Source organism: Phyllobates terribilis, unplaced genomic scaffold (assembly GCF_046119375.1).
Source record: "Phyllobates terribilis strain yellow unplaced genomic scaffold, ASM4611937v1 Scaffold_7__3_contigs__length_470593459, whole genome shotgun sequence".
Classification (NCBI taxonomy): Eukaryota; Metazoa; Chordata; class Amphibia; order Anura; family Dendrobatidae; genus Phyllobates; species Phyllobates terribilis.
In genome coordinates this window covers 432,689,047-432,716,588 of record NW_027362767.1, presented here as the reverse complement: position 1 = coordinate 432,716,588, position 27,542 = coordinate 432,689,047, and the positions used below count along the sequence as shown (strand labels likewise).

The window sequence follows — 27,542 nt, the reverse complement described above, 5'->3', positions numbered from 1 at the left end:
CGGGGCTGCGGTGCTGAGCGCTCACCTCTCCTCTCCAGATCTTCTCTCCCGTTCTCCACATATTTCTGCAGCAACATGATACATTCATTCTCCAGATAATTCATGTATCTCTCCCCCGCTTGTACTTCTGGACTATTGATTCGCTGTGTGGTGATCTGCGCCTGCGCCATGGTGGGGACATATGTCCATGTCTGTGTGTCCAGAGCCATAAACTCTCTCCCGTCATATCTGTGCTGCTCATATCCTGTGATGGAGCCGTCATCTCTCCGCTCACAGCCATGAATCACCTGGTGAACATGGAAACCTGCAGACAACACAGGGACAAGTTACATAGAACACATATATAATGTATGTACAGTGATATGTACGATGTGTGACATGTTACATAGAGACATATATAATGTATGTACAGTGATATGTACGATGTGTGACATGTTACATAGAGACATATATAATGTATGTACAGTGATATGTACGATGTGTGACACGTTACATAGAGCACAAATATAATGTATGTACAGTGATATGTACGATGTGTGACATGTTACATAGAGCACATATATAATGTATGTACAGTGATATGTACGATGTGTGACACGTTACATAGAGCACATATATAATGTATGTACAGTGATATGTACGATGTGTGACATGTTACATAGAGCACATATATAATGTATGTACAGTGATATGTACGATGTGTGACATGTTACATAGAGACATATATAATGTATGTACAGTGATATGTACGATGTGTGACATGTTACATAGAGACATATATAATGTATGTACAGTGATATGTACGATGTGTGACATGATACATAGAGCACATATATAATGTATGTACAGTGATATGTACGATATATGACATGTTACATAGAGACATATATAATGTATGTACAGTGATATGTACGATGTGTGACATGTTACATAGAACACATATATAATGTATGTACAGTGATATGTACGATGTGTGACATGTTACATAGAGACATATATAATGTATGTACAGTGATATGGACGATGTGTGACATGTTACATAGAGCACATATATAATGTATGTACAGTGATATGTACGATATATGACATGTTACATAGAGACATATATATAATGTATGTACAGTGATATGTACGATGTGTGACATGTTACATAGGGCACATATATAATGTATGTACAGTGATATGTACGATATATGACATGTTACATAGAGACATATATAATGTATGTACAGTGATATGTACGATGTGTGACATGTTACATAGAGCACATATATAATGTATGTACAGTGATATGTACGATATATGACATGTTACATAGAACACATATATAATGTATGTACAGTGATATGTACGATGTGTGACATGTTACATAGAACACATATATAATGTATGTACAGTGATATGTACGATGTGTGACATGTTACATAGAGCACATATATAATGTATGTACAGTGATATGTACGATATATGACATGTTACATAGAACACATATATAATGTATGTACAGTGATATGTACGATGTGTGACATGTTACATAGAACACATATATAATGTATGTACAGTGATATGTACGATGTGTGACATGTTACATAGAGCACATATATAATGTATGTACAGTGATATGTACGATGTGTGACATGTTACATAGAGCACATATATAATGTATGTACAGTGATATGTACGATGTGTGACATGTTACATAGAGCACATATATAATGTATGTACAGTGATATGGACGATGTGTGACATGTTACATAGAGCACATATATAATGTATGTACAGTGATATGTACGATGTGTGACATGTTACATAGAGGCATATATAATGTATGTACAGTGATATGGACGATGTGTGACATGTTACATAAGGCACATATATAATGTATGTACAGGGATATGTACGATGTGTGACATGTTACATAGGGCACATATATAATGTATGTACAGTGATATGTACGATGTGTGACATGTTACATAGGGCACATATATAATGTATGTACAGTGATATGTACGATGTGTGACATGTTACATAGGGCACATATATAATGTATGTACAGGGATATGTACGATGTGTGACATGTTACATAGAGCACATATATAATGTATGTACAGTGATATGTACGATGTGTGACATGTTACATAGGGCACATATATAATGTATGTACAGTGATATGTACGATGTGTGACATGTTACATAGGGCACATATATAATGTATGTACAGGGATATGTACGATGTGTGACATGTTACATAGGGCACATATATAATGTATGTACAGTGATATGTACGATGTGTGACATGTTACATAGAGCACATATATAATGTATGTACAGTGATATGTACGATGTGTGACATGTTACATAGGGCACATATATAATGTATGTACAGTGATATGTACTATGTGTGTGACATGTTACATAGAGCACATATATAATGTATGTACAGTGATATGTACTATGTGTGTGACATGTTACATAGGGCACATATATAATGTATGTACAGTGATATGTACGATGTGTGACATGTTACATAGGGCACATATATAATGTATGTACAGTGATATGTACGATGTGTGACATGTTACATAGAGCACATATATAATGTATGTACAGTGATATGTACGATGTGTGACATGTTACATAGGGCACATATATAATGTATGTACAGTGATATGTACGATGTGTGACATGTTACATAGAGCACATATATAATGTATGTACAGTGATATGTACGATGTGTGACATGTTACATAGAGCACATATATAATGTATGTACAGTGATATGTACGATGTGTGACATGTTACATAGGGCACATATATAATGTATGTACAGTGATATGTACGATGTGTGACATGTCACATAGAGCACATATATAATGTATGTACAGTGATATGTACGATGTGTGACATGTTACATAGAGACATATATAATGTATGTACAGTGATATGTACGATGTGTGACATGTTACATAGAGCACATATATAATGTATGTACAGTGATATGTACGATGTGTGACATGTTACATAGAGCACATATATAATGTATGTACAGTGATATGTACGATGTGTGACATGTTACATAGAGCACATATATAATGTATGTACAGTGATATGTACGATGTGTGACATGTTACATAGGGCACATATATAATGTATGTACAGTGATATGTACGATGTGTGACATGTTACATAGAGCACATATATAATGTATGTACAGTGATATGTACGATGTGTGACATGTTACATAGAGCACATATATAATGTATGTACAGTGATATGTACGATGTGTGACATGTTACATAGGGCACATATATAATGTATGTACAGTGATATGTACGATGTGTGACATGTCACATAGAGCACATATATAATGTATGTACAGTGATATGTACGATGTGTGACATGTTACATAGAGCACATATATAATGTATGTACAGTGATATGTACGATGTGTGACATGTTACATAGAACACATATATAATGTATGTACAGTGATATGTACGATGTGTGACATGTTACATAGAGACATATATAATGTATGTACAGTGATATGTACGATGTGTGACATGTTACATAGAGACATATATAATGTATGTACAGTGATATGTACGATGTGTGACATGTTACATAGAGCACATATATAATGTATGTACAGTGATATGTATGATGTGTGTGACATGTTACATAGGGCACATATATAATGTATGTACAGTGATATGTACGATGTGTGACATGTTACATAGAGCACATATATAATGTATGTACAGTGATATGTACGATGTGTGACATGTTACATAGAGACATATATAATGTATGTACAGTGATATGTACGATGTGTGACATGTTACATAGAGCACATATATAATGTATGTACAGTGATATGTACGATGTGTGACATGTTACATAGAGCACATATATAATGTATGTACAGTGATATGTACGATGTGTGACATGTTACATAGAGCACATATATAATGTATGTACAGTGATATGTACGATGTGTGACATGTTACATAGGGCACATATATAATGTATGTACAGTGATATGTACGATGTGTGACATGTTACATAGGGCACATATATAATGTATGTACAGTGATATGTACTATGTGTGTGACATGTTACATAGAGCACATACATAATGTATGTACAGTGATATGTACGATGTGTGACATGTTACATAGAGCACATATATAATGTATGTACAGTGATATGTACGATATGTGACATGTTACATAGAGCACATATATAATGTATGTACAGTGATATGTACGATGTGTGACATGTTACATAGAGCACATATATAATGTATGTACAGTGATATGTACGATATGTGACATATTACATAGAGCACATATATAATGTATGTACAGTGATATGTACGATGTGTGACATGTTACATAGGGCACATATATAATGTATGTACAGTGATATGTACGATATGTGACATGTTACATAGAGCACATATATAATGTATGTACAGTGATATGTACGATGTGTGATATGTTACATAGGGCACATATATAATGTATGTACAGTGATATGTACGATGTGTGACATGTTACATAGAGCACATATATAATGTATGTACAGTGATATGTACGATGTGTGACATGTTACATAGAGCACATATATAATGTATGTACAGTGATATGTACGATGTGTGACATGTTACATAGGGCACATATATAATGTATGTACAGTGATATGTACGATGTGTGACATGTTACATAGAGCACATATATAATGTATGTACAGTGATATGTACGATGTGTGACATGTTACATAGAACACATATATAATGTATGTACAGTGATATGTACGATGTGTGACATGTTACATAGGGCACATATATAATGTATGTACAGTGATATGTACGATGTGTGACATGTTACATAGAGACATATATAATGTATGTACAGTGATATGTACGATGTGTGACATGTTACATAGAGACATATATAATGTATGTACAGTGATATGTACGATGTGTGACATGTTACATAGGGCACATATATAATGTATGTACAGTGATATGTACGATGTGTGACATGTTACATAGAGACATATATAATGTATGTACAGTGATATGTACGATGAGTGACATATTACATAGGGCACATATATAATGTATGTACAGTGATATGTACGATGTGTGACATGTTACATAGAGCACATATATAATGTATGTACAGTGATATGTACGATGTGTGACATGTTACATAGAGCACATATATAATGTATGTACAGTGATATGTACGATGTGTGACATGTTACATAGAGCACATATATAATGTATGTACAGTGATATGTACGATGTGTGACATGTTACATAGGGCACATATATAATGTATGTACAGTGATATGTACGATGTGTGACATGTTACATAGAGCACATATATAATGTATGTACAGTGATATGTACGATGTGTGACATGTTACATAGGGAACATATATAATGTATGTACAGTGATATGTACGATGTGTGACATGTTACATAGGGAACATATATAATGTATGTACAGTGATATGTACGATCTGTGACATGTTACATAGAGCACATATATAATGTATGTACAGTGATATGTACGATGTGTGACATGTTACATAGGGCACATATATAATGTATGTACAGTGATATGTACGATGTGTGACATGTTACATAGAGCACATATATAATGTATGTACAGTGATATGTACGATGTGTGACATGTTACATAGGGCACATATATAATGTATGTACAGTGATATGTACTATGTGTGTGACATGTTACATAGAGCACATATATAATGTATGTACAGTGATATGTACGATGTGTGACATGTTACATAGAACACATATATAATGTATGTACAGTGATATGTACGATGTGTGACATGTTACATAGGGCACATATATAATGTATGTACAGTGATATGTACGATGTGTGACATGTTACATAGAGCACATATATAATGTATGTACAGTGATATGTACGATGTGTGACATGTTACATAGAGCACATATATAATGTATGTACGATGTGTGACATGTTACATAGAGCACATATATAATGTATGTACAGTGATATGTACGATGTGTGACATGTTACATAGGGCACATATATAATGTATGTACAGTGATATGTACGATGTGTGACATGTTACATAGAGCACATATATAATGTATGTACAGTGATATGTACGATGTGTGACATGTTACATAGAACACATATATAATGTATGTACAGTGATATGTACGATGTGTGACATGTTACATAGAGCACATATATAATGTATGTACAGTGATATGTACGATGTGTGACGTGTTACATAGAGCACATATATAATGTATGTACAGTGATATGTACGATGTGTGACATGTTACATAGAGCACATATATAATGTATGTACAGTGATATGTACGATGTGTGACATGTTACATAGAGCACATATATAATGTATGTACGATGTGTGACATGTTACATAGAGCACATATATAATGTATGTACAGTGATATGTACAATGTGTGACATGTTACATAGGGCACATATATAATGTATGTACAGTGATATGTACGATGTGTGACATGTTACATAGAGCACATATATAATGTATGTACAGTGATATGTACGATGTGTGACATGTTACATAGAGCACATATATAATGTATGTACAGTGATATGTACGATGTGTGACATGTTACATAGGGCACATATATAATGTATGTACAGTGATATGTACGATGTGTGACATGTTACATAGAGACATATATAATGTATGTACAGTGATATGTACGATGTGTGACATGTTACATAGAGCACATATATAATGTATGTACAGTGATCTGTACGTTGTGTGTGATGTTACATAGAGCACATATATAATGTATGTACAGTGATATGTACGATGTGTGACATGTTACATAGAGCACATATATAATGTATGTACAGTGATATATACGATGTGTGACGTGTTACATAGAGCACATATATAATGTATGTACAGTGATATGTACGATGTGTGACATGTTACATAGAGCACATATATAATGTATGTACAGTGATATGTACGATGTGTGACATGTTACATAGAGCACATATATAATGTATGTACAGTGATCTGTACGTTGTGTGTGATGTTACATAGAGCACATATATAATGTATGTACAGTGATATGTACGATGTGTGACATGTTACATAGAGACATATATAATGTATGTACAGTGATATGTACGATGTGTGACATGTTACATAGAGCACATATATAATGTATGTACAGTGATATGTACGATGTGTGACATGTTACATACAGACATATATAATGTATGTACAGTGATATGTACGATGTGTGACATGTTACATAGGGCACATATATAATGTATGTACAGTGATATGTACGATGTGTGACATGTTACATAGAGCACATATATAATGTATGTACAGTGATATGTACGATGTGTGACATGTTACATAGAGACATATATAATGTATGTACAGTGATATGTACGATGTGTGACATGTTACATAGAGCACATATATAATGTATGTACAGTGATATGTACGATGTGTGACATGTTACATAGAGCACATATATAATGTATGTACAGTGATATGTATAATGTGTGACATGTTACATAGGGCACATATATAATGTATGTACAGTGATATGGACGATGTGTGACATGTTACATAGAGCACATATATAATGTATGTACAGTGATATGTACGATGTGTGACATGTTACATAGAGCACATATATATTGTATGTACAGTGATATGTACGATGTGTGACATGTTACATAGGGCACATATATAATGTATGTACAGTGATATGTACAATGTGTGACATGTTACATTGGGCACATATATAATGTATGTACAGTGATATGTACGATGTGTGACATGTTACATAGAGACATATATAATGTATGTACAGTGATATGTACGATGTGTGACATGTTACATAGAGCACATATATAATGTATGTACAGTGATATGTACGATGTGTGACATGTTACATAGAGACATATATAATGTATGTACAGTGATATGTACGATCTGTGACATGTTACATAGAGCACATATATAATGTATGTACAGTGATATGTACGATGTGTGACATGTTACATAGAGCACATATATAATGTATGTACAGTGATCTGTACGTTGTGTGTGATGTTACATAGAGCACATATATAATGTATGTACAGTGATATGTACGATGTGTGACATGTTACATAGAGCACATATATAATGTATGTACAGTGACATGTACGATGTGTGACATGTTACATAGAGCACATATATAATGTATGTACAGTGATATGTACGATGTGTGACATGTTACATAGGGCACATATATAATGTATGTACAGTGATATGTACGATGTGTGACATGTTACATAGGGCACATATATAATGTATGTACAGTGATATGTACGATGTGTGACGTGTTACATAGAGCACATATATAATGTATGTACAGTGATATATACGATGTGTGACGTGTTACATAGAGCACATATATAATGTATGTACAGTGATATGTACGATGTGTGACATGTTACATAGAGCACATATATAATGTATGTACAGTGATATGTACGATGTGTGACGTGTTACATAGAGACATATATAATGTATGTACAGTGATATATACGATGTGTGACATGTTACATAGGGCACATATATAATGTATGTACAGTGATATGTACGATGTGTGACATGTTACATAGAGCACATATATAATGTATGTACAGTGATATGTACGATGTGTGACATGTTACATAGAGCACATATATAATGTATGTACAGTGATATGTACGATGTGTGACATGTTACATAGAGCACATATATAATGTATGTACAGTGATATGTACGATGTGTGACATGTTACATAGAACACATATATAATGTATGTACAGTGATATGTACGATGTGTGACATGTTACATAGGGCACATATATAATGTATGTACAGTGATATGTACGATGTGTGACATGTTACATAGAGCACATATATAATGTATGTACAGTGATATGTACGATGTGTGACATGTTACATAGAGACATATATAATGTATGTACAGTGATATGTATGATGTGTGTGACATGTTACATAGGGCACATATATAATGTATGTACAGTGATATGTACGATGTGTGACATGTTACATAGAGACATATATAATGTATGTACAGTGATATGTACGATGTGTGACATGTTACATAGAGCACATATATAATGTATGTACAGTGATATGTACGATGTGTGACATGTTACATAGAGCACATATATAATGTATGTACAGTGATCTGTACGTTGTGTGTGATGTTACATAGAGCACATATATAATGTATGTACAGTGATATGTACGATGTGTGACATGTTACATAGAGCACATATATAATGTATGTACAGTGATATGTACGATGTGTGACATGTTACATAGAGCACATATATAATGTATGTACAGTGATATGTACGATGTGTGTGACATGTTACATAGAGCACATATATAATGTATGTACAGTGATATGTACGATGTGTGACATGTTACATAGGGCACATATATAATGTATGTACAGTGATATGTACGATGTGTGACATGTTACATAGAGCACATATATATTGTATGTACAGTGATATGTACGATGTGTGTGACATGTTACATAGAGCACATATATAATGTATGTACAGTGATATGTATAATGTGTGACATGTTACATAGGGCACATATATAATGTATGTACAGTGATATGGACGATGTGTGACATGTTACATAGAGACATATATAATGTATGTACAGTGATATGTACGATGTGTGACATGTTACATAGAGCACATATATATTGTATGTACAGTGATATGTACGATGTGTGTGACATGTTACATAGAGCACATATATAATGTATGTACAGTGATATGTATAATGTGTGACATGTTACATAGAGCACATATATAATGTATGTACAGTGATATGTATAATGTGTGACATGTTACATAGGGCACATATATAATGTATGTACAGTGATATGGACGATGTGTGACATGTTACATAGAGCACATATATAATGTATGTACAGTGATATGTACAATGTGTGACATGTTACATAGAGCACATATATAATGTATGTACAGTGATATGTATGATGTGTGTGACATGTTACATAGAGCACATATATAATGTATGTACAGTGATATGTACGATGTGTGACATGTTACATAGAGCACATATATAATGTATGTACAGTGATATGTATGATGTGTGTGACATGTTACATAGGGCACATATATAATGTATGTACAGTGATATGTACGATGTGTGACATGTTACATAGAGCACATATATATTGTATGTACAGTGATATGTACGATGTGTGACATGTTACATAGGGCACATATATAATGTATGTACAGTGATATGTACAATGTGTGACATGTTACATTGGGCACATATATAATGTATGTACAGTGATATGTACGATGTGTGACATGTTACATAGGGCACATACAGTACAGACCAAAAGTTTGGACACACCTTCTCATATAAAGATTTTTCTGTATTTTCATGTCTATGAAAATTGTACATTCACACTGAAGGCATCAAAACTATGAATTAACACATGTGGAATTATATACTTAACAAAAAAGTGTGAAACAACTGAAAATATGTCTTATATTCTAGGTTCTTCAAAGTAGCCACCTTTTGCTTTGATGACTGCTTTGCACACTCTTGGCATTCTCTTGATGAGCTTCAAGAGGTAGTCACCGGAAATGGTTTTCACTTCACAGGTGTGCCCTGTCAGGTTTAATAAGTGGGATTTCTTGCCTTATAAATGGGGTTGGGACCATCAGTTTTGTTGTGCAGAAGTCAGGTGGATACACAGCTGATAGTCCTACTGAATAGACTGTTAGAATTTATATTATGGCAAGATAAAAGCAGCTAAGTAAAGAAAAACGAGTGGCCATCATTACTTTAAGAAATGAAGGTCAGTCAGTGCGAAAAATTGGGAAAACTTTGAAAGTGTCCCCAAGTGCAGTTGCAAAAACCATCAAGCGCTACACAGAAACTGGCTCACATGAGGACCACCCCAGGAAAGGAAGACCAAGAGTCACCTCTGCTTCTGAGGATAAGTTTATCCGAGTCACCAGCCTCAGAAATCGCAGGTTAACAGCAGCTCAGATTAGAGACCAGGTCAATGCCACACAGAGTTCTAGCAGCAGACACATCTCTACAACAACTGTTAAGAGGAGACTTTGTGCAGCAGGCCTTCATGGTAAAATAGCTGCTAGGAAACCACTGCTAAGGACAGGCAACAAGCAGAAGAGACTTGTTTGGGCTAAAGAACACAAGGAATGGACATTAGACCAGTGGAAATCTGTGCTTTGGTCTGATGAGTCCAAATTTGAGACCTTTGGTTCCAACCACCGTGTCTTTGTGCGACGCAGAAAAGGTGAACGGATGGACTCTACATGCCTGGTTCCCACCGTGAAGCATGGAGGAGGAGGTGTGATGGTGTGGGGGAGCTTTGCTGGTGACAAAATTGAAGGCATACTGAGCCAGCATGGCTACCACAGCATCTTGCAGCGGCATGCTATTCCATCCGGTTTGCGTTTAGTTGGACCATCATTTATTTTTCAACAGGACAATGACCCCAAACACACCTCCAGACTGTGTAAGGGCTATTTGACCAAGAATGAGAGTGATGAGGTGCTACACCAGATGACCTGGCCTCCCCTGTCACCAGACTTGAACCCAATCGAGATGGTTTGGGGAGAGCTGGACAGCAGAGTGAAGGCAAAAGGGCCAACAAGTGCTAAGCATCTCTGTGAACTCCTTCAAGATTGTTGGAAGACCATTTCCGGTGACTACCTCTTGAAGCTCATCAAGAGAATGCTAAGAGTGTGTAAAGCAGTCATCAAAGCAAAAGGTGGCTACTTTGAAGAACCTAGAATATAAGACATATTTTCAGTTGTTTCACACTTTTTTGTTAAGTATATAATTCCACATGTGTTAATTCATAGTTCTGATGTCTTCAGTGTGAATGTACAATTTTCATAGTCATGAAAATACAGAAAAATCTTTAAATGAGAAGGTGTGTCCAAACTTTTGGTCTGTACTGTATATAATGTATGTACAGTGATATGTACGATGTGTGTGACATGTTACATAGAGCACATAAATAATGTATGTACAGTGATATGTACGATGTGTGTGACATGTTACATAGAGCACATATATAATGTATGCACAGTGTAGGGCAGCACTAGTCATCATAGTGGGGGATACTCGCTTCGCTGCGACAATCAATGCACACGTGCAATGTCTTTCCGGTTTTTCCACAATGCTGCAGTTTATTACTTCATAAACCAAATATGACCGGGTACAACTCAGTGGCACGCCGACACACATATATACAATATTCATGAGCCAAGTGACACACAGGCCCACTTGCTCCAGGTACAGCCTTCAGCAAGGTAATCATATAGCAATGTCCATAGCAATGTCCATATAACGTAGTGTATTACCTTTGCCGGGTTTAGCTGTCTCAGTCTATTACTCTGCCACCACTGTGGCTTTGCGGCTTCCCAGGTGGGGGTCTCTAGCCGTCGTTCCCTCAAAGGCCACTGACATCAACACAGGAAACAGGCTCTGCCTTTCAGGCACCAGGCTTCACTCGGCCTCACTAGGCCTCACACGGTCGGTGTCCCACACACATGGGAACAGGCCTTACGCCTCTCTCACAGAACACACCTGTATCCCATCAAGCAGAGTTTATATATGCATCCCTTGCACACACACACATACTGACAGGACCTAGCTGATGTCACAGTCATGTGATCAGACAGACATTGTGCGCGCAGGACCTGTGCTATGTCACAGTCATGTGACCAGTCACCTGAGGGGGAAGGTACATGGTCAGGTAAAACACATCCTGGACCATTACCGAAATGCCAGCAAGTCGCTGCATTACATATCCCCCCCCCTCTGTTCAAACTTGTGGGGTTGAACACATAATATACACAATGACATTATAACCCCCAGTTCACATAGAGACCATGTACTTTACAATTGTGCTACTCAGCCCCTGGAACATTAGTCAACGACATTAGCCCATTCCTTAGGGACCTACCATTTGTCATTGTCACTGACTTAGTCAGGTCACCTTTCCGGGTCTTAACCTTGTCAGAGCTCCCCTGCTCCCAGCGGTCAGTTGTAACCTTGTCAGGTCTCCCCCGCTCCCAGCGGTCAGTCGTAACCTTGTCAGGTCTCCCCCGCTCCCAGCGGTCAGTCATACAGCGGTGTGACTCACATGCCCTGGTATCTAAGGTCCGGTTCGACTCCGTACTGTCCCATCCTCTATTGGGTCGTTTGTATGGGCTGCTCAAACCTGAGTTACTGGAGGTCTCACTACCTCTAAAGCCACGCCCACTACTCTCAGGACATCTTGAAAGGTCCCTAACTCCAGCTATAGCTGTTCTGTTATTTAAGGGGCCCTTTCTCTGTCTGGTCTCATAATTTCTAGACGGCTGCCCTCTTCTGCTACTCAGATGATGCTGTCTATCCACTCGCAGTCTAGCGAGATTCAACTGTTCTACCTCTCGCAGGTAGGTCACTCGGTACTTCAACAGCATGCGCATATATCCCAGGCTTTCCTCTGTTCCTACAGCGGAGAATGATACCATGCTGTCTTCGTCGGGTATCCAGTCCTGACGATCACGTGAACTGCTTACTTTCACCACCCCAGACTTCTTGACCATCATCTGAATGGCTCGACCATTTCTCCCAACAAGCTTCCTCACCAGAACATGAGGCACCCGGATGACCTCTTCACGCATACTGTGAGCTTTCCTCATCAACTCCAGTTGTCTAACGGCTTGTTCCGTCTTCAACCGGAGAAACCGCTTTGTGCGAATACATCGCTAGTGCATGTCACTTAGGATAGCCACCCTCTTCACTGTGACTTCGGTCATGGACAGGACCACAAGCTGTTTAGCTTCTGAGGTCAAGTACACCTTACAGGCTCCCACGGCCTTCTTAAACTCCTCATGCACGGACTCACTGGTGCATTCTTCCCTCAAATCCTCGGGCACATCTACAAGGCACTTGTACCAAGATGTTTCGGTCTCACCAGTGGTTTCCATACGATCAACCAGCTCAGGGTTCAGGGACAACTGACTTTCAGCTTCTTCCACCTTTACGCTTCCCCTGAGCTGACTCACAGCTACAAATTCACCAATTTTCGTCTTGACCACTTCCATCTCATATTTATCTGTGGTTAACACTCTCTTAGCTCTCCTCAGGCCCACCCTCTCTTGGTATAAGGGAGTGAGTGCAACGTGTTCGCCCTTTTCCTTCTCCAAGAAGGCCTCGTTCACTGAGTGATACTTTGTCAGGCGACTTTTGAGCCCGGAAACTTCTTCCTCTAGCTCCGCCACTCGCCTCTCAGCGGCCCGTCTCTGAAGCTCCTCTTGCTTCCAATGGGTTTGTAGCGACTCCTTGATCTCGGCTCCTACATCCACCGAATCATCCGAGCTCACATCACTCGAGGAGGTATCTGCTTCATACCTCCCATCACCAGCAGCCAACTCCTGGCCCTGGTCTGTGGCTTCTCCGATAGACTCCTCCATCTGCTTCTGCTCAGCCTCCATTTTGCTGAGCCTTTCCTTAAGGCACGTCTCTGCCCCCTGGAGATTATCACAGAACGTCTGCAGCTCCTTCACCTGAGCTTCCAGACCTAAGGTCTTTCTGCGGAGATTACCATTTTCATTACGGGTGTCCTGCAGAGTGGTTTCAACCACTTGGCGTATGAGCTCTGCATCCACCTTATCATCCTCTAGTTTTCCTTTAACCCTGAGGAGATCCTCATAGTCTCTCTTGATTTGTTGCAGTTCCCTATTGAGCTTTTCACCATATTCCTTCTTGGAGTCACATAGCTCCCGGTTGAACTGTTCGCGCAGTCGTTTTAGGCTTTGGTCACGTCCGGAAACTTCAACCTGCAGCGCCTCTTTTAAGGCAGACAGCTCTCTATCCCTCTGGTGTAGTCCCTCATCCAGCTTTTGCTTCACTTGTATCAGCTCTACGTGTACCAGGGAGAACCTATCTTTCAACTCGCACAGCTCATCTTCAAACTCCGCTTTGTCAAGTTCCAACTGAAAAACCTCCTCTTTATTTCTCTGGAACTTTTTCTTCCAATTGTTGACTTCCTTGCTGTTTTCCTCCAGTTCACGCTGCAAGTTCCTCACAACCTGGTTTATTTTCTGCCTTCAGACTCCAGGTTCTGCTGGTCTGAGGACACGATCTCCAGGTTTCCACACAGTGGCTGCACGTCACTCTGACACTGCTGGCTGATAGGCTCCAGCTCTTGGTCACGACTGGCCGCCTCCTCTTCTGCCTCGGAAGGAGTATCCACCCCTGAAACAAAGGCACACAGTACTACATTTTCCTTATTTTCACTTTCAGCCAAGTCTACAGGAGCAACCTTTTTGTGGCCCTTGCGCCGTCTACGAGATGGGGACTTTCTCGCCTCGTCTAGCCGCTCCTGACTGACCTCTCCTTCTACTTTCGTAGTGTCACCGTCAGCTACGGGGTCTGTGTCACTCCCCATGGTGTTGTGGACTAACAGGTCACCTCCCACTTTGACGTCACCCCCTTCTACTGGAGCTACTCCGTTATCAACGGTCACATTGTCATTTTTAGGGGGTACCAACCCACCACCAGTAATTTTTTTTGATTTTCTATCCTCCACGCTGTTTTGAACAACCGCCCCTTTTTTAGTCTCCGCCCCCTTTTTAACAACCACACCGGCAGGGGAATTTTTACAAGAAAAATCAACAATAGTCTTAGGACTCAGTTCACAACAGCTCTTACCACCTCCCTGGACACTCTGGGACAACAAGGGCGCCCCCAAAGAGTTCAAGGAATGGTCCGCTGCCGCCTCTCTGTAACGGGCCAACAGCTCCTGCCCTTCCTGCACCACGACCTCTTGTCGTTTCTCCCATACCTGCTGTTGTTTCTCAAATGCCTGCTGCGAGTCCTGTTGTTGTTTCTCAAATGCCTGCTGCGAGTCCTGTTGTTGTTTCTCCCATACCTGCTGTTGTTTCTCAAATGCCTGCTGCGAGTCCTGTTGTTGTTTCTCCCACAGGCATTTCAATCGCTCAACAGCTTCAGACTCATCTGCTGCTCCCTTCACAGCCATCATTATCTGCTCCTGCATTTCTTCAGGAAACTCCATTATGCCGAAGAGCGATTGCACACGGTCATCTAACTCCTTCTCCATTCCGTCTGGAGATACTGCACCATTCATGGCTATCACGGTACACACTAGACACTTTACACCGCTCTCCCCGAAAATTTTCGTGGCCCCGCAGAGCCACAGCAAACCAGGTTTGAGTTCGAAGACAATCTTCGCAACCCCACCGAGCTGCAGCCAGATGCTTTAATTCACACTCGTCGTCCTGTGCCGTTGCCCCTAGCAACCGGGTTGTTGTTGCCGCTAGCAACCGGGCTGCAGTTGCCCGCTTTCTCGAACCATATGTAGGGCAGCACTAGTCATCATAGTGGGGGATACTCGCTTCGCTGCGACAATCAATGCACACGTGCAATGTCTTTCCGGTTTTTCCACAATGCTGCAGTTTATTACTTCATAAACCGCATATGACCGGGTCCAACTCAGTGGCACGCCGACACACATATATACAATATTCATGAGCCAAGTGACACACAGGCCCACTTGCTCCAGGTACAGCCTTCAGCAAGGTAATCATATAGCAATGTCCATAGCAATGTCCATATAACGTAGTGTATTACCTTTGCCGGGTTTAGCTGTCTCAGTCTATTACTCTGCCACCACTGTGGCTTTGCGGCTTCCCAGGTGGGGGTCTCTAGCCGTCGTTCCCTCAAAGGCCACTGACATCAACACAGGAAACAGGCTCTGCCTTTCAGGCACCAGGCTTCACTCGGCCTCACACGGTCGGTGTCCCACACACACGGGAACAGGCCTTACGCCTCTCTCACAGAACACACCTGTCTCCCATCAAGCAGGGTTTATATATGCATCCCGTGCACACACACACATACTGACAGGACCTTGCTGATGTCACAGTCATGTGATCAGACAGACATTCTGTGCGCGCAGGACCTGTGCTATGTCACAGTCATGTGACCAGTCACCTGAGGGGGAAGGTACATGGTCAGGTAAAACATATCCTGGACCATTACCGTAATGCCAGCAAGTTGCTGTATTACAACAGTGATATGTAGATGTGTGACATGTTACATAGAGCACATATATAATGTATATTGTATACAGTATATCTTTCTCTCACCTCCGCTCTGGTTGAAGTGGCTCATCACTGTCCTCACATTATATCTGGATATAGCCTCATATTGTTTTCCTTTCTGTGTCTCTCTCTCCCAGTATCCTTCGTCCTCTTTCTCCATCCATTGGACCTTGGGTCGGTATCTACCGCTGTCTGAGTTATAATTCACAATCTCCCGATCATCCACATATCCAATGTATGAGTATTCCGGCAGCCCGGACCCCGGAGCAGAGACCGTCGTCTGATAATATCGCAGAGAGTGACTGTCTGAGAGACACAGAGAGTGTCACATATCACACATACAGGACACAGGAGGAGGTGACACAGGTATGGACAGCGTGGAGGTGACCGCTCTCCATCATGTATGTGAGTGGCAGCATAGTGTAACATTTCATATTTTTCTCCTTATCTCACATGTAACTTTCCACCAAGCTCTATAGAGAAGAATTGCAAAAGTCGCTGTGCCGTGTACAAGGTGTAATGTCCCTTCTGTTGTGTACATGATTGTGGGATTAGTGATGTTCTCTAAAATAAAGACATTGTGTGACATGAGTTAAATGGCCACCGCAGCGACTTATTAACATATACGACAAAACATAGAACAATAAGACATTTTGCAGCTTCCTCGGAGATGTAGCCACTGCCAGGATGTGCGTCACCAACACACAACAGCCAAAATAATTCCCCTCAGCCGCTGCTGCTCAGACTGGAAGACTGACCTGGGACTGACAGTCTGCTCATCTGTCCTCTGAGCCCTCAACTGGGACCCACCAGTTTTCTTTACCAAATTTCTTACCATCCATCCCTCGAATGGCCACATCTCTCCCTCCACAACTCACTCTTATGAACCTTTACTAATGAAAGTTCCTCTAAACGACGACGACGACTCGCTCCAGCCCTTCCTGCACTGCTAACACCCACAAATTCATAACCTCCACATTCAAGTGTCATCTCTAATTCCTTGTCCTGAACTATCACACCACCTGTCTACCCACAAACTTTCCATCCTATCTATTGACCTTGATCGTGGCCTTATTGACCCTTTGCACGGAACGCACCTTCCTCAACAACCTCTTCCCCAGTATGTCCGACCAAACAAAGACCATTTATTGGATACCCTTCCTCAATCAGAGCAGATCCAATTTTATGTGTCTAACTTGCTCTCTAGATGCCCAAACATCCACATTATGACCTCCAGCATGCACAATGATGACAGGAAACCTAAACACAAAAATCTATTCACACACAAAAAAAAAAAAAAACAACAATAAAGTCCCCACTGTCTCCCGAGTCACAGCAGAAAAACACAAACGGAGCTGATCCCACTCCCAAAGATAAACTGCAGAAATAACGCAGCGTCTCACGCAGACTAAGGACTTAGCTGAAGAGATTTGGATTCAGCTATGAGGTGAGTTCACTTTCAAGGTGCTACTTGAACAGGTTATACTTTCTTCTATCGCACTTGTCCTGTGAATAAAATTATTCGTCCTAAAACAATATATTTTTTTTTCCATGAGATTTTGATACACATGAGCCATATTTCACATATAGTCTTATTGTTTAGATTGTCATCAGTCATTGATATATTTTTATTTTATTGTATTTGTGCTCAGATGGAATAAAGATAAATGTAATTTAGTGAATTTTTTTATATAGAGAAAAAAACTTTTTATATACGTGTTTGGTGTGGACACTGATATTTAGTGTAAATATGATATGGAGTTGAAAGTTAGCTGTACCCCAGAAGAAGCAGCAGTGGTGAAACATGAGTTGGGCTTTACATGATGTTTTATATGCTGTGCTTTATGGATCTTTTGTAGGTACAATAAAAAGCCTCGGGTCTTTTGGCCTGTGCTCTCTATATTTATTTTAGGATATTAAGAACGTGAAGCTGAATAATTGTATGCCCAAGATAAGTAGAAGAGAAGAGAACAGCCTGTTTTGGGAATCCAGGAACACCTAGGAAGTGGACTACCTTGATTGCCGAATCTGAATCTCTTCAGACAAGTCCTTAGTCTGCGCAAGATGCTACGTTATCGGTCATAAAGTGAAACTGCGCTAGAACTCTGCACGACAACATGATCCCAACCCCAATACACCTGGTGCTGACTTCACTAGAAAGAAAAACTGCAGGTGCCCCCTCCCCCGACTGATATCGCACAAATTGCCCCATAATAAACATAAGAATGCCCTAATATCCAGATGAGGCAATCCTGCCCTGTACATTGGATCAAAACAGAGTACAGTGAGGAAACTAAACACCCACCGCAAAACCAGCTATGATAGAGCAGGTCCACTACACAAAAAAACAGTTAAGATAGAAACAAAATGAACATATACTCTGCTGTAAGAAAAAGCAATAGTGCATATAAATAACACTGGGTACTTGGTAAACCTTGTACACACCAGCGCCAAGGTGTACCGAAGGTGTTCTCAGCCGGGATGGTCCTAACCTCTAGTATTAAAACCTTATCAAAGTGACGTCAATGTGAATAAGGGAAGAGCAGGACCAGGTCCCGAATATGGACACCCAGCAATGAGAAGCTATATAAACGTAATATCCAGCTTGTTACATCCATGTACAGGATGAAACGTACTCTCCTCCGTGTACAGGGTGTAATGTACGCTCCTCCGTGTACAGGGTGTAATGTACGCTCCTCCGTGTACAGGGTGTGTAACACAGGTACTTTAGATGCAGTGACACAGAAACACAGAGCAGTCAGTGCAGGGTTAATAAACAAGGGGGATTTACTGTAACAGGGTCAATCTCCACGCAGGGAGTAACAGGGGAAATATGGGGACAACAAGGAAGTAGCACGTAATATGCTATAACTGACGATCCACAGTTGGGCTAGATGTAGCAGAATCGACACAGTTGTAATCGGCAGTTTTTTCACTTAGGTGACTCTTGCTCCTCACAAGGCAGTTGCCGGCTGATGCCGGTGTTGCTTTCTTCTGGCTTCCCCGCCTAAACAATGCTCCGTCTTCTTGCAGCAGCGGGTGGTCTCCGGTTTGACCCGCTGAGCCCCTAGTCCATAACAGTGCACCTCACTTGCTCGGCTCCAGGGATCCTGTGTCTCTTCTCCTTCTAGTCGGGCTTGACTCCCACTGTCCACTGCCGCTTTTCCCACGCAAAAACTCCTTTTCTACCCTCTTCCTAGACACGAGCTCAGCTCCCCGGTCACCTGACTCCTCAGCTCTCTCCCCGGACACACCCCCAGCTTCTCGGTCACCTGACTCCTGTCTCGCAGTCTGTCTTCCCCCTGCAACAAGAGGCACAGCCCTGGCAGTTCCGGATCCCTTGTTTTGAAAGTACTTACACCCCGGTCTTCCCCCTTACACTCCCGCTCTCCTTTAACTCGCCATTCCACGGGCGAGAGTTCCTTCACCAAACGTTCACATTCTTGCACTTCCTGGACGATACGTTGCCATATAAATTGATCTTGTTCGTAACGGTGAGGAGGCACTCCTGCTGTTGTCCGTTCTGACCGGCGTAACTCAGTTTGACCGATGGGGGGTGCAGGGTCACTTGGATTCCCAATCTCCGCCTGCCCGGTGGCTTCAACCGATGGTGTTCCCTCGCCGCCTGCACTGGGGACTGCAGGTAATCGAGTGCTGGGGCTCGGAGGTAAAATCAACAATTCTTCTTCATCCACATCGTAGCTTGGGGCAACTGTGACAGGACCCTCTCTATAAGCAGGTGATTCTTCTTCATCCGTGTCATCTTTAGACAGACAGGGCCGCAGCATACTACGATGAACCACTCTGGTAGGGGCTCCTTTAGCCCCCTCAGGTTGAACTTCATACACAGGTCCTTCAGCGCCAAACCTGCTCTTCACTCGGTGTGGGGTCCGTTCCCACAGCCTACTCAAATTGCCCCGGGGCCGCCTGTCTCGAACCAACACCCGCTCCTCGGGCCTCAGACCTGTCCCTCGAACTGGAAATGTCTCATGATGTTTGAGCTCCCGAAACTTTTGTTGTACCAACCGTCGGAGGGTCTGCAGTCGATGCCAGTGTTCTCGGACCCAGGAAGACATCCCCGTCCGTAGGTAGTCCTCCTCGGGGTCCAGCTGTAACTCTGTAATCTCTTGCCCCATTCGCCCGAACAGTAAGGTATAAGGAGTGAACCCCATCGTACTATTCACTCGGTTGTTGTAGACCCACACCAGCTCAGCTACAAACTCAGGCCATCGCACCTTCCGATCTTCCTCCAATGTGCGGAGCATTTGGGTCAGTGTCCGATTAAAGCCTTCACAGGCCCCATTTTCTTGAGGGTGATAAGGAGTAGTCCGTGACTTCTCAATCCTGTACAACCGATGCAGCTCTTCCATCACCCGGCCCTGGAAGCAGGCGCCTTGATCGGAATGGATCCTTTTTGGGCAGCCGTACACTCTAATGAAGTCTAGGCAGATAGCCTGTGCAGCTGATTCGGCGGTCTGATCTCTGGTCGGGGTCACCACAAACTTTGTGAAGCGGTCTGTCATTACCAGGCAATGTTCATACCCGAGATGCGCTGGTCCAACAGTCAAATAGTCGATCATCAGCAGCTTCAAGGGGGCAGAAGTCACAATGCTTTGTATGGGGACCCGCTGCTCCGGGGGCTTAACCAGCTCACAGCTCCGGCATCTTCGACAAGTGTCTTCTATTGTTGATCGCAGTCGGGGGTGATACACCAGCCTCTGCAACCACTGAAATGTCTTCTCTGGTCCGAAGTGAGCCCCTCGTTCATGAGCCTCCTTAGTCACTACTCCGACCAACTTCTCTGGGATCTCCACTTGACAGGTGGTCCCGAACTCTCACAGTATCTGTACCAGTCGGTACAGCAGCCCGTCTCGCAAACACAGTCTCTCCCATTGTCCCAGCATTTTCAGCGGTCCTGGGGACAGGGTACTCCTCTCCTCTCGACTGGGGACCTGCCTCAAAGCCACCCATTGACGTAATTGAGCAACTTCTCTGTCAGTCTGTTGAAGTCTGACCCAGTCATCTCTTGGCCGCCCTAGCACTTGTTCTTCCGACGTCTCTCCAATCTGTCCCTGCGCCACGACCAGCAGTCCCACGAAACTTCGGAAGCTAGGGATCTCATCAGCCTCCAAATCTTCATCGCGGTCATGATCAGGCCGTTCATATGTCACTCTGGAGAAGGCGTCGGCGTGAGTATTCTCTGCCTTAGACCGGTAGGCGATTTTATACCAATACCTGGCCATGGGGCCACCCACCGCTGCTCCAGGGCCCCCAACTTCGCATTCTCCAGGTGAGCCAACGGGTTGTTATCTGTTCTCACCAGTACTTCGGACCCAGACAAATACTCTGCAAACTTCTCGGTCATTGCCCAAACCAGAGCCAGCAACTCTAATTTGAAAGAGCTATAATTATCTGGGTTCCTCTTGGAGTCGTGAAGGGAGCGACTGGCGTATGCAATCACGCGCTCTTTCTCCTCCTATACTTGGGATAACACGGCTCCCAGACCATGTAGGCTCCCATCAGTGTGGAGTATGAATGGTTGGGAGAAATCCGCATAGGCAAGTATTGGGGCCTCGGTCAGGTCCATTTTTAGGGCATTGAAGGCTTCTTCCTGTCTGCTTTCCCACCGAATCGCCCGATTCTTGGAGCCCGCCGGCACTCCCTTAATTTAGCTCAAGCAATGGGTTGGCTATGCGGGTGAAGTTCTTCACGAATCTTTGGTAGTACCCAGCAAGTCCCAGGAAGGCCCAAACGTCCTTCACTGTCTTCGGGGTAGGCCACTCCTGTACGGCGGCCACCTTTTCCCGGGTGGGCCTGACTCCTTCACCGGACACAGTATGACCGAGATATTCGATTTGTTTGCAGAACAGGTGGCACTTCTGGGGCTTCACCTTTAGACCATGACTCTATAGGTGGCTCAGTACTTGCTCCAGTCACTGGAGGGGCTCCTCGAAGGTGGCGGCATAGACAATTATGTCGTCAAGATAAATCAGTGTCGCCTCGAAGTTCAAATCACCCAGGCACCTCTCCATCAGACGCTGGAACGTCCAGGGGCGTTAGTCAGGCCGAAGGGCATCCGATTGAACTCGAACAGTCCCATGGGTAATATGAACGACGTCTTCGCACGGTCATGTTCGGCCACGGGCACCTGCCAGTACCCGCTGGCCAGATCCAAGGAGGAGAAGTATCTTGCCTTCCCTAAGGCCGACATTGACTCTTCGATTTGGGGTAGTGGGTAAGAGTCTCATACTGTACAGGCATTCAGTCGTCTATAGTCCACACAGAACCGCAGGGTCCATCTTTCTTCCGGACCAGGACAATCGGGGCTGCCCACGGACTCTGACTCTCCAGTATCACACCATTTTGTAACATATGGGCTAGCATCTCCTTAACCTCTGTATACATCTGGGGAGGTATCTGTAGGTATCTCTCCCACACTGGGGCAGCGCTCCCCATGGGAATCTCGTGGGTAATGGCTTCGGTGCAACCAAAGTCATCCTCATGGCGAGCAAAGACTTCCTGGTACCGCTCCAGTACCTCCTCAACCTGCTGCACCTGTCGAGGTGAAAGTCCTGTCAATTCAGCCCGCATTCGTTCTAGGATTCTTCGTCCACCCTTCGCACCAGCACGGTGGGATTCCGGCAACACGGTGACCACCAGACTCCAGGGGTCTCCTCGTACAGCGGACAGCTGTACCGCATCAGGTCGCACTAACTTCTCTGGCATTCCCAGAATCTGGGCTATTTCCGCCCTGGGAGGGAGTGTGAGATCACCTTCGCCCAGACTAACGCACCGCACTATAACATTGCCACCCTGGATGGTGGCCAGTGTCCGAGCCACCAGGAGTCCGGGGGGTACTTTGTCCATCGATGTTGGTTCTATCTGTACTTCAACCCCCTCAAGAGGTGTGCAGGCCCATGCGGGTAACGTGAGTACAGTTTGTCCTGGCGGTAAGGTGAGCGCCGTAGCTGCTGGTACTATTACTTTCCCCAGGACCTTCCCTTCACTCGACGTCTCCTGAGCCTGGGGAGCTCGGAATAATTGTTGAAAAACCCTCCTTTGTGGGTTTCGTGGGTCCCACCTGTCTAGAGGAATCTCCTTTGGCTCACTAATCAGGATTTGCCTTTCAGCACATTCTTTCCGAGGGTCACCGGGGGTCCACTTCTGGTTCCCCCTGCGACCAAGACGACCCCTTTTTTTCCCACATCTTTTCCACACACTCGGATCTTCATCCACACCACCCCTGCGACTGGGGTGGGTAATTGATTAGCTGCCGTAAGTCTAATTACTGGTCCCCATTCAGGCCGCACTATCTCTGGAAATCGCTATTGAAAGTAGGCTTTTGTCATCGTAGTCACCTGGGATCCCATGTCAATCAGGCAGTGAACAGCCCGACCGCTCATTTCGGCCCAGACAGTCGGGCTGGTGGAAACTAGGTCCTTGGGACTTCCTCTTTTTCTTTCCCCTTCCTTAGGCTCCGGGCTGTGTCCCCCAAACACGGAGCCCGTTAGATTAACGGCTGCCGCGACAGGGGCTGCCCTCGGCTAGCACAGCCCCTGGCATAATGTCCTGTGCCTCCACACTTCCAGCAGGTCGTGTCTCTGTCTGTGTAGGGCTGCCTCACTTCTCTATGGAACTCTCCTGTGAGGTGGGGCCTGAATTCAATTCTTTCCCTAACTGGGGCAATCGATCTGGGTATCTCTGGTGTCGGTGCAGGGGTCTTCTTGAGCCTGGACCATTCACCCCGCATCTCCTGTATCTCCTTTTGCATGTCTCGAGCCCATTCCGGTTCAGCTACAGGCGGGGTGGGTACCTCGTTACTCCGGACCATCCCTGTCAGGGCCGTCACCCCCATCTCCTGCTCTCTCACACGTGCCTCTGCCCCCACTTCTAGAAAAGTCATACGTGGGTTAGCGCGCAGGTGCTCCCGCAAGGCCTGCTTCAGCTGCACATCCCTGAGGCCTGCCACAAATTGGTCCCTTAAGATCACGTCAGGGGGGCACATTCCCAAATTCCCCATGTCGTCTTTTCTAGTGATATAGGCATGCACCCTCTGTAATGCATTAACATATTGCGTCACAGTCTCCCCCTCCTGCTGCACTTGGTGAAACAGCTGTATCCTCAGCTCTCCTACATTGGTGGGATCCCCATGCATCTCTTCTAATATCCGCACCACTTTTTCTACAGTATCCCGGTCATGAGGAGGGCAGTACATCACGGAGTCCGGGCCTCGCCGTCCAGGGCCAGTAAGGCTATTTCGGCTTGCATAGCTGGGGTCATCGGATGCATACGTAACATACTCCTAACTCTCTCAACCCAGTCGCACAGCATCATATTGTCCCCGGTGAACTTTGGGAGATTGCTGAGCATGGCCCCCAGCGGCAAGCTAGATCTAGGGGCTCCCAGGATGGACTGATCTGCAGTGTCTGTGTCTAAAGGCTGCATCCTGCCGACTACGTCAAATGTAACACAGGTACTTTAGATGCAGTGACACAGAAACACAGAGCAGCCAGTGCAGGGTTAATAAACAAGGGGGATTTACTATAACAGGGTCAACCTCCACACAGGGAGAAACAGGGGAAATATGGGGACAACAAGGAAGTAGCAGGTAATATGCTATAACTGACAATCCACAGTTGGGCTAGATGTAGCAGAATCAACGGCAGTTTTTTCACTTAGCTGACTCTTGCTCCTCACAAGGCAGTTGCCGGCTGATGCCGGTGTTGCTTTCTTCTGGCTTCCCCGCCTAAACAATGCTCCGTCTTCTGGCAGCAGCGGGTGGTCTAAGGTTTGACCTGCTGAGCCCCTAGTCCATAACACTGCACCTCACTTGCTCGGCTCCAGGGATCCTGCGTCTCTTCTCCCTCTAGTCGGGCTTGACTCCCACTGTCCACTGCCACTTTTCCCGCGCAAAAACTCCTATTCCACCCTCTTCCTAGACACGAGCTCAGCTCCCCGATCACCTGACTCCTCAGCTCTCTCCCCGGACACACTCCCAGCTTCCCGGTCACCTGACTCCTGTCTCGCAGTCAGTCTTCCTCCTGCAACAAGAGGCACGGCCCTGGCAGTTCCGGATCCCTTGTTTTGAAAGTACCCACACCCTGGTCTTCCCCCTTACAGGTGTAATGTACGCTCCTCTGTGTACAGGATGTAACGTACGCTCCTCCGTGTACAGGGTGTAACGTACGCTCCCCCGTGTACAGGGTGTAACGTACGCTCCTCGGTGTACAGGGTGTAATGTACGCTCCTCAGTGTACAGGGTGTAACGTACGCTCCTCAGTGTACAGGGTGTAACGTACGCTCCCCCGTGTACAGGGTGTAATGTACGCTCCTCCGTGTACAGGGTGTAATGTACGCTCCTCTGTGTAGTGACCGGCACATTATAACTTATTACAGGTGTCGTCTATTATAACAGCAGAGGTCACACAACAGTCGCCGTCTCGCTCTATTACACACTTGTGTTGTGTTCACACTATCGCACACAACCTGCAGCTTTCCTGGATTTTTGCATCTCATAGACAACACCACACTGATATATAATCTACAGGACGACACACGACATAAATAAGACGTAATAACATGTAATATAAGGTCCAATCACCGGTCGCCTCCATACTCACCAGAACCCACCGCAGACACATAGAGGAGCAGCACAATGAGGGGGGACATCCTCCTCCTCCTCCTGCCTCTGATATATGGGGGCCCCGAGGAGAAGAACGCAAGTATCACATGAGACAAACATAATGTAACAGTATCACAGGCACTGTGCACCGGGGGGCGGAGCTCAGCTCTGATTGGATGGGAGGTGCAGCTTCCTCCAATAGGAGAATGAATCTGTATGTGGTCAGCAGTTACCGGGCAGATAGAGGCCGGAGCAAGTGAAAGTGAGATGTGGGAGCTGTAGGGCTTGTTTCACACCACGGTTTTGTAACTTTTGAAAGCTGCACGTTTTTATATTGTAAGCACCAAACCTGATCTGTTGTAGAAGTGATGCAAACGTGATGGAGTTTGAAGCTAGAATATCGGTTTTTTTTTTAACATGTTGCATCTGTTTTATTTTCTTAAAACGCATCCGGCTTTTTTTCAAAAGGAATAAAAAGTAGTCAGGAGATCATGTGACTTGTTTCTTATAAAAAAAAATACATGAAAAAAGTTGAAAAAAAAATGAAAATGTAAGACAATCCACTCGCAGCTCCCTCATTATGTGTGCACAATGTTCATATTTCCCCGTTACAGATAATGTACATGAGGATCCAGTACATAGAAGTGGTTTAAGGC

At 43.3% G+C, this 27,542-nt stretch overlaps 1 protein-coding gene across 1 annotated transcript in view; it reads right to left on the bottom strand.

Moving 5' to 3' along the window:
* Positions 1–27,054, bottom strand: part of LOC141155257 (class I histocompatibility antigen, F10 alpha chain-like) — a 41,466-nt gene extending 14,412 nt beyond the window's left edge. Inside the window, exons 1-3 of the mRNA XM_073642058.1 lie at positions 26,885–27,054; positions 17,310–17,570; positions 26–304 (exon numbers count right to left, since the gene is read on the bottom strand). Of these exons, the coding sequence (XP_073498159.1) occupies positions 26–304; positions 17,310–17,570; positions 26,885–26,933 (589 nt within the window). The 5' untranslated portion in view covers positions 26,934–27,054. The remainder of the gene's footprint in view (positions 1–25; positions 305–17,309; positions 17,571–26,884) is intronic.
* Between the last annotated feature and the right edge of the window lie 488 nt (positions 27,055–27,542).